The 12,867-nt window shown below is 48.6% G+C and overlaps 1 protein-coding gene across 1 annotated transcript; it reads right to left on the bottom strand.

Annotated features, from left to right (window-relative positions):
• Positions 1–10,602: 10,602 nt before the first annotated feature.
• On the bottom strand, positions 10,603–11,562 carry LOC309683880 (olfactory receptor 14A16-like; the record flags this gene model as incomplete). The annotated part of the gene is made up of 1 exon (XM_082499868.1): positions 10,603–11,562. One exon carries the CDS (start codon positions 11,560–11,562, stop codon positions 10,603–10,605), a length of 960 nt encoding a protein of 319 aa, XP_082355994.1.
• Between the last annotated feature and the right edge of the window lie 1,305 nt (positions 11,563–12,867).

Below are 12,867 nucleotides of genomic sequence, written 5' to 3'. Positions count from 1 at the left end.
TTTCTGTCTACAGAGCAATCCAAACACCACGCTCACTGGACAGTGGCAGTGGCCCATCCACCATCCCACACCCCTCAAGCACAGCGAAAGACTGCAGACGCCAGCGCAGGTGTGACTGCAGTGTTAGCAAAGCCCCAACAAGATCTGCATGGCTGTACGGGAGTCTACCACCAGGTGCTTGTTGAGAAAGGGCTTCTAAGGAGAAAACAGAACAGAGATGTTCAGTCCAAATGATGGAGTTTGCAGTATGGACCGGAAAAACGTGTCTTTCCTTCTTGAGAGGAGATGTTCTAAAAAGCATTGTCTGGTGATAGATGAGGGAAGGGAAGGGAAGGGAAGAGAAGGGAAGGGAAGGGAAGGGAAGGCAAGGCAAGGCAAGGCAAGGCAAGGCAAGGCAAGGCAAGGCAAGGCAAGGCAAGGCAAGGCAAGGGTAGGGCAACACCAGATTTCACTCTTAGATTGTAGTGAGAGAGATTTACCTCAGCTCTTCTGAGACATAAGAACTCATCTCCTGAAGCTCTGTCCACACACGGTGAGCAGGGAGACATGCTTTGGATCCAAATTTTTCATTTCTACATGGCTGACAGGTGAACTCTGTCAGAAAGAAAACAAACTTCTCTCTGTCCATGAATCAGAAACATTGATGGGGCATTTCAACACGGCAGAAAAGGTGCTATTTGTGCATCTATCCCAATCCCTCAGGGTGCTAAAAGGAGCCACTGTGCAACACTGTCTCAAAGAGCTTTCAATGCATCCCAAAACGAAGGTGATCAAAGGCAGAAGAGTGGAGATTAGAGGGTGATCTCCCAAGGTATCTGGTTTTCCTGAAAAGGTCAGGCTTTTATGACTTCTGAAGGAGCTCTGTGCAGTTCCCTGTTCCTGACCTTGCTGCTCTGTCGCATGGATTTATGGCAGTTTACCGAGGGCTCGGTCGCTCTGATGCCAAGGCAGAGATGTTTCCCAGGCCCCTGGAAGCCCTTGCAGAGCTGAGCGATGCTCTCATTGACTGGGAAACTGAGCCTTCCCCTCTGCATTTCCCACAGCACACGGACTTCTCGTGGATCACACCGGAAGAACGTGAGCCATTAACAAGCAGCTCTGCAGTAGCAGGTTGCTTCTTGTGAATAACAGACTCAAACAAAGGGTTTCTAAAAGTTTTGATTTGATGTGGAGAAGGCATGTTCTCTTCCAGCACTGAGGGTGCTGGCTGCGTCTCTGCAGCTCTCGCTGACTGCCTTCCAGAAATCGTCTTAAACTCTGATGTATCGATAATGAGAAGAGCTGGTTAGAAAACATGTCATAAAAGCGTTCCCATTAGCCAAGTGAAAAACACACCATGTTTGGTCCAAGAGGTCGCTTGAATTCACAGACACCCAGTCTTAAGAGCATGATTTTTTTTTCTTTTGTTTTTAATATTCTCTTCCTACTGTTCCTGCCTATTTTGGTGAGTTTTATCCATGGAGTTCTCTTAGAGCTGCCCTTTGAAATCTCCAAGAGAAAATCAGGGTTTATGTGAGGGAAAAGTGACCACGATCTCTTTCCTAATCTCACAACTTATGAACGCCAATGCACAGGAGCATTAAATACTTTTTATTTCCTGAAATACTGTCAGATATTGCATTTAGTGTACACAAGTTTTTAACAGAAAGCAGACGCCTATAGGCAGCTTTTCCATAATCAGCATTGTCTGCTCCTTTCACTCCCCTCCCCCACCCAACCCTACAGCATCTTCTTTCTCAGCGCTTCACAGGATCACGCACAGTGCATGGATTGGACTGGCTTTGGCGTGGGAAACTGCTGGAGGACTCTTTACCCGGGACTGTCTCAGCAGCAGCGTTTCTCCAAGCTGAACCAAACCTGCTCCTCTGAGCCCAGCCGAGCCCCACAGATGCCTGCAGCTGCCGTGGCAGTGGCTGTGCTGCCACGGGCTCTCAGCACTTCAAAGCATGCCAAAAGGGAGTTACCATTGTCAGAAGCCACAATGCAGGGACACGCTCCTCACTCCATGATGCTGCAGGAGATGGTGCGGACCTCTCTTCCTTTCTGTCATTTCCCTGGAAACCACCTGGATGGGGTTCCCCGGACTCTTCTCTGCCACTCCTCTTCCCACCTGGTTATAAGTCAGTGAAGAACCCCAGGAGAGAAGACAGCAATGCTGGTGCGACCAGTGCTCCTCCCCAGACACCCACAGCATCATTACCAACTTGAGAAAGACTGTCAGAAAAATTATTAGAAGGGTCTGAGCAACTTCTAGAATGTGACTTCTGAAAACAGAGAAATTGAGAAATGAGATTTAGCTGCTCAAGGGAAAACTGCTAACCTTGTAAGGGGATGGGTGGAGAGGCAGAAGGCAAGAAAGGAGCAGTAAAGAAAAAAAATGAATCTGTATTTAACTTTAGTTTGCAGAAATGGAAAAGGCTGCTCTGCAACACCTCCTCCCAGGGCCTCCATTTTGGCTGTGCCCTGCATTAGCTCTAAGGTGAGATGGTCTTGAGAGGTCAAACTCCAATTGCTCATGCTGTTGGAACTCAGGTTCACCTCCAAAGAGGGTGCAGAGAGAAAGCTCGGGTTGGAGGTTCATGGGAAGGTAAGAAAGCCTGTGTCACAGAATCACAGAACCACAGAATGGTCAGGGTTGGAAGGGACCTCTGGAAATCATCTAGTCCACCCCCGCCACCCCAGAGCAGGGTCACCTACAGCAGTTGCACAAGACAGTGTCCAGGCAGGTTTTGAATGTCTCCAGGGTAGGAGACTCCACCACCTCTCTGGGCAGCCTCTTCCAGTGCTCTGCCACCCTCAAAGAAAAGAAGTTCCTCCTCATTTTAAGATGGAATTTCCTATGTTCAAGTTTGTGCCCATTCCCTCTTGTCCTATCACTGGGCACCGCTGGAAAAAGACTGGTCCCATCCCCCAACACTCTCACTGTAAGTATTTATAAGCATTAATAAGATCCCCCCTCAATCTTCTTTTCTCTAGACTAAAAAGACTCAAGTCCCTCAGCCTTTCCTCATAGGAGACATGTTCTAATCCCCTAATCATCTTTGTAGCCCTTTCATGTAGTCCTTTCATGGCACTGCACATATCTATGTTTGTACAGATTACTGTGGCCCCAGGGCCCCCCAAACGGATGAGTGTGTCTGACCAAGGCAGCCTTGCGTGGCTATATAGGGGAGAGCTCCCAGGGGAGAGCATCTCCTGCCCTTGAGTGAGGTTCATGCAGTCCTTGATTTCTACCTCTGAAACTATACATGGGTTCAGCCCTGCTGTTCAGCCAGTTCTTCACGCAGCACACCATGTACCTGGACAAGTTGTCCAGAAGGATGCTGTGAGGGAAGCTATCAAAAGCCTTATTACAATCCACAACAACTACATCCCCCACTTTCCATTCATCCACTAGGTAGGTGACCTTACTGTGGGCCGTGGTGAATCGCTTCTTTCTCTTGATGTTAACTCCTTCTCCCAGGTGGGCATTGGGGCTCTAGACGGCCACCAGTTCAGGCTGGGCTCTTCACTGTCCAAGAAGGGCACTCTGTGCAGCAGAGCTGAGATAGTTTCCTAGCAAAGTCCGAGATAATAAGAGGAGGAGGAAGCCTAAGCTCTGACTCCATGAAGAGCAAGTAGAAGTGTTGGAGGTCGTCTGGCCAAAGATTCCTTATGACAGGGGAATCCTTTCCCACCGCTATCACTGGATGGAACTCTATGGACATTTCCCGAAGTGTTTGAGTGCAAAAAGCCCAAAGAAAGTCGTTTTGTCTCCACACCGTGCCTTCCTGGTGGGCCTTCCTGGTGACTGTGCCTGGGTCCAAGCTCATCACAGTGCTTGACCCAGCCATGAGACTTCTCTTGCCTATCACCTGCACAGACAGATGGGACCTCACAATCTACATCCAAGCCATTTTTCTTTTTATGGCCTGCAAGTTTCTCAGACAAAACTGGCTTCATAGTCGCCTTCACAGATACCTGCCTGTTACGCACCTGTGAGATTGTGATGCACAACTGACATAAGTGGAACTTCCTCACCATCACCCACCCTGTCACCTACAAGCTGATCTGACATCTCATCTCACATTCACCTTCCAGCACCATGTGACTACTCCAGGACATCACAGTCTCTGCATTCACTCTTCCTCCCGGGGAAAAACAGCTCCGAGTGAGGGTGAGAGGACAGGTGGAAGGTTAGTGGTTTGGAGGGAGGGTGCTGGGGCTTAGGGGGTTGGGGTTTCTGTTAGCAGTTTGCGTTCAGGCAAACCCGAAATTCTGCTGAGAGTTTCTACTTTGTGCTCAGGGTAGGGCGAGGGGTAAGAGCTTCCCTTTTAGGGTTGGGGATCAGGGTGAGGCTCAGGGTGAGGGTTTGGGATTCATCTTAGGTCTTCTTGTAATTGATGTGAGTACTGGTCAGCTTTGTGGGTTAGGGGGTGGGGTTAGGGCTGGAGGTGAGGGCCAGGGTTAATGCTAGCATGGCATGAGTAGGGACCTCACAGACAACAACCAAGTGCTTTCCCTCTCACACACCTCTCCTTTGAAGTTCCCTCCACTCCCTTTCTCTCTGATGAAACCCTCACTCTTCTTGAGCACCTCACAATGCTTCTTCTTAGCAATCAGCTTCCTCCAGCAGAAATGACATCCCAACCTACTCTCCAGAAAGGACACTTTTGCCTTCATCTTCCTCTTGCCTGCCCCCAACCTCTCATCTCATCTCCCTAGCCTTTCCCTCCAAAACCTCACAATCCCTCTCATCCTTCTACCTCCTGGGAAACATGAGTGAGGCTTAGGAGAGGGGTTGAAGAGGAAGGGAGGTTGAGGGACAGGATGAGGGAGTTGGGTTATGGTTTAGGCTTGAGGCACCTGAGGGTTTCAGCTTTGGCATTAGTGTTCAGGGAAGGGCTAAAGATGAGAGGTCTCGGATAGGTGTAAGTGTTAGGGTAGAGGCAAAGGTCTGAGGTGAGCTGGGCAGTGCCAGGTCTGAGAAGCAAAGGGGTGTAGGCACTCTGCGTGCTTCTGCCCTCATGGTGACCAGAAGGAAACCTCAGCTCCTGGTGACCAAAAGCATCACCATTTCAATGGTCTGGGGATCAGCACTGGGCCCCTCGGCTTGACAGGGCACATCCAAGGGGCTACACGACACAGGACATCTCTGCCTCCTTTCTTTGTCATCCCAAAATCACAGCCTCTGAGTTCGTGCTCCAATCAGCCCCCAGGGAAGCCCGCTTCAATTCCCTGAAACAGCTTCATCACCCACAGCCCTCAGCAGACCCTGCTGAACCTCCAAGCCTCTTTATTCCTGCCATGGCCCTCCACTCCCTGTGACTTTCCCCTGGGAGCTTGTTAGTGTGCAGCAACTGTTGTGTGTAGTTGCAGAGGGACTTTCTTAGAAGAGACTCTTTGAGGAAGAGTTTTGCTAAGTGCTAACAAGCACATGATGGAACACGGGTTCGTTTGTTTCTCAGTGGTAACTCAGTATTGATTTCCACATTGACAAGTGATTTTTCATTTGACTGTCAAATGTTGCCCACAACACCCCAAATTCATTTGCTAGAGGTGGGCATGGGATCAGGAGGCAGAGGCAGCCAGGTAGATGTGACCACAGGAAGATGGGCACGGAGATCGCGAGAGACATGAGTTGGTGACAAGGCTCTGGGCTGGGAATTTGGCCAAGAATGGATGCTGAGCTCTGCCTGAGAACCTGAGAAATTTTGTCAACGTTTGAAAAGCTGTGAGCACTTTGTCACTCGCTGCAGTGATTGAATACTTCTACTAAAACTAATAAATTTTCCCCGAGTCATGTCAAATGGAGAATATTAATATATGTTCAGTATTTTTTGGCCATGTCTTCTTTCCTCAGTCGTGAGGATTTTTGTCCTCTCCTTCCACATTGTTTCTTCAGTCACCTCTCACCACTGTGACCTTCAGGGAGTTGCTGCTTTCCCCTTCGTGGAGCTAAAAGCTCTCCTGTCTTCTGGTAGTCTGCTGAATTAACTCTTAAACCAACTTGCAAACTGTGTATATATTAATAATTTCCTCTTCTCTTGTCTAAAGTGTGTCATGTACGGTCCTTGCTTGAGGAAACTGGACCTTATTGGAGGTTTGGACCTGGCATGCAGTTGAGGAGCGTTTTGCTTCTTTTTATTAATTTGTTAATTTAATAAGAAATATTGGTTTATCATATAATTGATAAAAATCAATTATAATTTATTGATTAATAATTAATAATTGTATTTTACTTGTGGTTGTTCAATATTAATTACAAACCTGTATCTATTTACAGACAACTCTCAGGTTAAATCAGGTGGGAATTGGTACAAAGAAGCTGTAACAGTGATCTACAGAGTTCAGTGCAGAAATGTGATGTAGGAAAAGAATGCAAGTCCCAGGCGGCCCCCGAGAGAAGTGGTGGGGTTGGGGAGGTGGGGAGGAAAGTTGTACATACGGTGGGGGACCCCGAGGGGACAGAGTTTGCTGCCTCTGCAGACTTCCTCAGGAGACCCTCTGCTTCAGTATCAGTTGGAGAAAGCTGCCAGCACTTCTGTACACTGAAAACATAAAATAAAATATGTTTCAAAATTAAAACCAATTTTTTTCTTCAGTTCATATTGAAATCTTCCACTGTAAGTAGACTCCTGAGACCTCTCCAATTAGCTGTACAAGCCTGGAAGCCCTGCAGAAAATCACGGAAGAGATGTTGCTCATTTGGGCTTTCTGCACTTTAACGAGCCCCATGGTGTATTTGGAGCTGAGCCCGTGAACCTCAGATACTGAGAGTGAACAACCTGTCCAGGAGTTAAAGTCAGCAGCAAACGCCAAAGTGTCTTGGAGCATTAATTGGCTGCACGGAGGGCCCTTCCAGAGCAAGCCTCCCCATGGGTTTGTTAGAGCAGAGGGAAATATTTGACACAGTTATGATGTACAGTGATTAAAAATTTATTAGTGATTTAAGGTAGATTAAGAGGTCGAATTTTAGCAGCACTTAATCATTAACCAATTTAGAGGTTTGCAAAGTGATTTAACAAAATAATTGAACAGCGACTTAGCTACAGATTCGAAGATGGCAAGATTCACACTAACGTCCTATAGAGTATTCCAAATCAATACATATACATATGGGCAAGAGCACACGTCTCAAGTTAATACATAATACATGAGGAAAGCATATAAGTACACATGCACAAACCCACACACACAGACAGAGGTCTTTGATTCCTGGAATCAGGAATTTCACAATAGCATATTAGCTATAATGCTCATAATTTCATAATGGCTCTAACGAGCCAACAGGTACTGCTTTTAACTCCTACTTGTACATGGACAAACGGCAGAATATCCACCTCCATAAAGCTAATGTGTATATCACAAACACATAGGTGGGGGGGTGGAGGGGGGGACAGGCTATCCTGTAGTCACAATTTCCCTTTCCCGAGTTTAGGATAAATACTCACAATGCATCGGTGTTCCTAAGGGGGAAGTAGTTGAGGCTCTAGAGGGATTCTCTCACCCTGGCCTTCTAGTCCTCGGGGTGTCAGCCTGAGCGGCGTCCCCACTCAGGGGAGATCCTGGCCACAGCCCACTGTGATCCAGAAGAGTTCAAATGGTCTTTATGATAATTGCTACTTATAGGATCTGAGATAATTGACTTTCATCATGTACTTTTCCACTCTGAACCAGCTCAGACAATGCAATATTCCAGTACTTTCAACCAGAAAGTACGCAAGCCCAGAAGTTGCAAGGACTTGGGGTCCTGGTATTCCCTTTCTTTGTGGCCACGACCCATATGTTGTGAGTAGTGATGGGTTGTACTTATTATCTCCAAAGTGTAGGACCGTAGGGATCAGGCACACTATTGTGTTCTGGTCTGTTGTGTTCTACCTTTTCTATCTTTCATGGTACACCATTATGTATTGTTCTGATCTACTGTGTTATTTTGTGGCTCAGGTGGGGAGGAAATCTCAGCAAGTACCGAGTGGTCTGGGAGGAGGGGGGTTCCCCACCACAATCTGCCCGTGACTAACGTTAATTTACCTCGTCCATAGAGCTGCTGTTTTGTTGCCTCTTGTCTCTATGCCTATAAACATGGAATGCCTCAGTCCAAGTATAATTTGAGGGAGATTTTGTGTTTGGTTAGTTCCTCAGCATTTTGTTACATGTTATTAAGTCACATTATATACACAGGGATATTTTTGCAGGAATGCAGTTTGTTTAGCCATCCTCCAAACTGCAATGTATAAGACAATATTTAACAGCAAGCATAATATAACAGCAGTCAGTAAGATCACGATAGGCTGTAACACCGGGTTTAGTATTCCAGTTTCTGTTAGAGACCATCCAAACAGGATTTCCCACCATCGGTGTTCTGGATATCAACCTCCACTTTTTAACACTCCTTTTTAAGATTGATGTATTTCTTTAACATCTCACTGGACTGTGATAAGAGACTTTGTCCAGTCTCTCATGCTTGTTGTAGAAGGTTGATTAAATCTGGGTGGTGAAGGAGCTGTTTGATTATACTTAGACTCATTCTGATAGGTGTGGGCTGTAGCTGGTGATATATCATGTAATCAAAAGACAAATCATCATGAATTGGTACAGATAAAGTAAATTCCAACCAACAATCATGGACAAGATGCATACTCATAAGTTGATCTGATTGGTTATATTGTAAGCAAGATCAGCTATCAATAAAGTTTCACACAATACAGACACATCCTTTTCCAATGTCTGATGACAGATTCAGGAATCTCATTTGGGTGGATTTCAAAGTGGCAGATGTTTTGTTCTGTATCTTAACAAATGTCTTCAGCTTCAAGAGTGATACTTTTGCAAATGAAACCTTGTTGGTCTCTCATAATACATGTGTTGACATCAACTGTTTGCAACTTTCCTCCCTTTGATTGGCCCACGCTCTGTGCTCTAAGGGATAGAGGACAGTTCCATTGTGATTTAGTCCTAACACAGTGATTGGGTATATAGTGTACACTGAAGCATTGCGTATTGTGAGGATGAAGGTAACAATCTTATCACTTTCCAAGTGATAAGCGAAGTTGCAGAGTTGCCACCATGATTGAAACTGCTTTTCAAATTCGGAGGCATTGTCCCAAATCAATTTACAAGTTTCAGTGGTAGGGTTCCTCCTTCTCTTTCTCCAAGAATGGCTGCTACCATAGACTGTATCCACAAGTGTGCTCGGATACAACTCAAGGCAAGAGAGGTGCTACCTTGGGTTGCTCTGAGGGCTTTTGCAGTTAATTGATGATCATTTTTTTCACTTTCTTCCCAATAAAGTAAAATGTCTGATCAGAGACATTGACTTGCTCCCAAGGCTGATAAAGAGGACTGTAGTGGGCGTTCCAATTTGGTCAGGACATCGGTAGTAGCAGTTAGTCTGTTCACTAGGACCTCAGCATCTATGCTATTCCATACTCCCGATTCTGTCACCAGTAATGCAGTGGTGTCCCATCATATAAGTTGGGATTGTTTATTATTAAAAGATGGTCCATGTAACCATACTATGTTGTCAGGAGTGACCGATCATCGTTATTATCTTCATACGGCAGGACCATGGGGACCGGGCAGACTACTGTGTTCTGGTCCGTTGCTCTCCACCTTTTCTACCTTTTGTGTTAGACCATTATGTATCGTTCTGGTCCAGTGTATTATTATGTGGCCCAGACCTTGGAAGAACTGCTGTCTCCTGGGCACTTTCCCAAGCAGTCCAGAGCCTCCCTGGCTCTCCCCCACCTCCCCTGCCCTCTCCCCAGCCTAGCAGAGCAGCCCAGTCTGGGCTGGCCCCACAGCAGCGCTGGCCACAGGGTACTGCGGGGTTCTGGGCACTCCCCCCACAGCCCCAGCCCCTCGGAAGGCCACAGCAGCTGCTGGAGGGCAGAGCAGGCTCTCAGCCTCCCCACCAGCCCAGGGCTGGAGCTGGCCCCAAGTGCCAGCAGAGCCCGCTCACTCTCGGGCTCTCCTGCATTCAGCTGCGGGGCATCCCCCGCCCACACTGCCTCTGCCCCGCTCGGCCTCCCCGCCTGCCCTGCTCCCCAGCACAGCACCAGAGTCCTGGGGCTCCTCAGACAGCTCCCCCACCTCTCCAGTCTCCGTTCCCTGGGCCCGCTGCATCTTCACTGCCTCCCACAGCACAGCACATTCCTGGTTTGTGCTACCTGGCTTTGGTGCTTTCTGCTGGGGGCACTTAATCTTGAGGGTGTTTCACCTTCTGAGTCTCCATTCCCTTGCCACCCCAGAGGACATGGAGTGTCCCCATCCTCCCCTAACCACTCCAGATTCCTTTCCGCATGGACTGACATCTGCCATCAGCCCCACCATACCTGTGACAGCCTGAGGAGGGTGACTAGGCACCGTTTTACTATTTCTACTACGCTGAGCCACAGAGAAGACAGTCTTCAGCTAAGTGCTTGGTATTTAACAGACCCCAGTGATACCATGAGTTTATTCCCTGAAAGACAGGGAGAAGAAAGAGGTGGAAATTCCACTTCCCTGGGTTTGTTCTGAGACGCAACTGTGTCATGGAGAGCCCAGTCTTATGACACCACACTCAGGAGATCCCCTTTTATTGCAAAGATGCTAATAAGGAGGCAAGAGATGAAACATTCTTCAAGTTGTGGTGCCACAAAAGCACTGTAGATGGTGCAAGATCCATTGGCTCAGTTTCCTCAGGGCATCCTTGAGCTCCTGGTTCCTCATACTGTAGATGAGAGGGTTCACTGCTGGAGGCACCACCGAGTACACAACAGCCATCACCAGATCCAGCAATGGGGAGGAGATGGAGGGGGGCTTCAGGTAAGCAAAAAATGAAGTGCTGATAAAGAGGGAGACCACAGCCAGGTGAGGGAGGCACGTCGAAAAGGCTTTGTGCCGTCCCTGCTCCGAGGGAATCCTCAGCACGGTCCGGAAGATATGCACATAGGAGAGCACAATGAAAACAAAGCACACAGAGAATAAACAGGCACTAAGTACAAGAAGCCCAGATTTCCTGAGATAGACTATGTCTGTGCAGGAGAGCTTGAGGATCTGGGGGATTTCACAGAAGAACTGGTCCAAGGCATTGCCCTGGCAGAGTGGTATGGAAAATGTGTTGGCAGTGTGCATAAGAGCATAGAGAAAGCCACTGCCCCAGGCAGCTGCTGCAAGGTTTACAGAAGCTCTGCTGCCCAGGAGGGTCCCATAGTGCAGGGGTTTGCAGATGGCAACGTAGCGGTCGTAGGCCATAATGGTGAGAAGATAAAACTCTGCTGAGATCAAGAATGTACACAGAAAGATTTGTGCAGCACATCCCATGTAGGAGATGGCCCTGGTGTCCCAGAGGGAATTGGCCATGGCTTTGGGGACAGTGACAGAGATGGAGCCCAGGTCGAGGAGGGAGAGGTTGAGGAGGAAGAAGTACATGGGGGTGTGGAGGCGGTGGTCGCAGGCGATGGCAGTGATGATGAGGCCGTTGCCCAGGAGGGCAGCGAGGTAGATGCCCAGGAAGAGCCAGAAGTGCAAGAGCTGCAGCTCCCGTGTGTCTGCAAATGCCAGCAGGAGGAACTGGGTGATGGAGCTGCTGTTGGACATTTGTTCCCCCTGAACAGAGGGGCCTGTTGAAGGAGGAAAAGACAGTGAGGAGTTAGGACAGACACCTCTGAGCAGAACCTGTTCCACATCACAGTAATGTCCCTCAAGTGAACTCTGTCCTTCCAGGAAGACGTTTGTGCAGATCCTGGCGTGATCCTGGTTTGTGTGGGCTGAGGGTGCAGTGGGGAGAAGGGGACTCTGCTGTGGGCTCCAGAGGAGTCAGTCGTGGTGTGCAGCAATGGGCAGACAGGAACCAGGAGTGATCGCAGCTTGAACCTATCGCTGATATAAAAGAGCTTTTGACCATTGTCACTCCCAGTTCCCCTGGCGGCAGAACACAGATGTGGGTTGGATTTTTTTGTTTATTTTGCTCCTGTTACCCCTGTCCCACCGGAGGAGTCATTTCTGAAGACAAAAATCCCTGGCATATTTATTACACTACAAGCGCTATTTCGCGAGTCCTGGGAGGCAATAGGACAGAGCCTTAGCGCAGAAGGGGGCGAGCTGGTCTATCCATCTGTCTTGGACAGATGGACAGACCATCTCTCCATCTCATCTCAGCTCAGCTCAGCTGTAGAAAGCTGAAGAAAAGCTCAGCTGCTTTTTCTTGCACCTCTCTGCTCTGGAGGATGACCACAGAGAGAACAGAGGAATCCAGGTTTCAAAGTGTAGATCTTCAACCTCCCCTCCCCAGTGAAGAGCTGTTAGCTTTTGGACACCCAGAAGATGGGGTGTCCTTAAGAAAATGTCAGCTTTATCCCCACACCATGGAATGCATTGCCAAGAGACCCACAGGTTGGAAGGGGGCTGGGGGACCATGGACACATCAGCATGGCAGGACCTGCAGGGTCAGTCACTGAGCTGCTGCTGCAGCCTCATCACAAATAAACTGAAAACGAGAGCAACAGCAACAGCAGGGATGGGTGAAGCAAGGAGAAATGGCCCAATGGTTCTGCCAAGGCAGGCAAGGCCGGGGAGGGACAGAGGGGCGCTCAGGAGAGTCTCTTCTGCCTGAGCTCTGGCCACAGATGAGGCAGCTGCTGCCCTGGATGCCACATCCTTGAGGGCAGAAGCTCACTGGGCAGGCACACAGCCCCCCGGGGCACAGGGACCGAGCTCTGAAGGACAGCCCTGGGCACCCCTGGCTGCACACCCGCCTGCACACCCCTGCAGCCATCCCCAGGACAAGGCAGTCCTGCTCCTCCGATGGTGCGGAGAACACCCTTATCCTCCTCTACACTGCAGTGGCAGTGCCCTGCAGCCCGAGACTTACCGTGCAGAGGGCTGTGAAGCTTTCTCCCACAG

The sequence above is a fragment of the Vanellus vanellus genome, assembly GCF_965231255.1.
Source record: "Vanellus vanellus genome assembly, contig: HAP1_SCAFFOLD_35, whole genome shotgun sequence".
NCBI lineage: Eukaryota > Metazoa > Chordata > Aves > Charadriiformes > Charadriidae > Vanellus > Vanellus vanellus.
The sequence above is the reverse complement of the archived record's forward strand: the minus strand, read 5'-3'. Positions and strand labels throughout refer to the sequence as shown.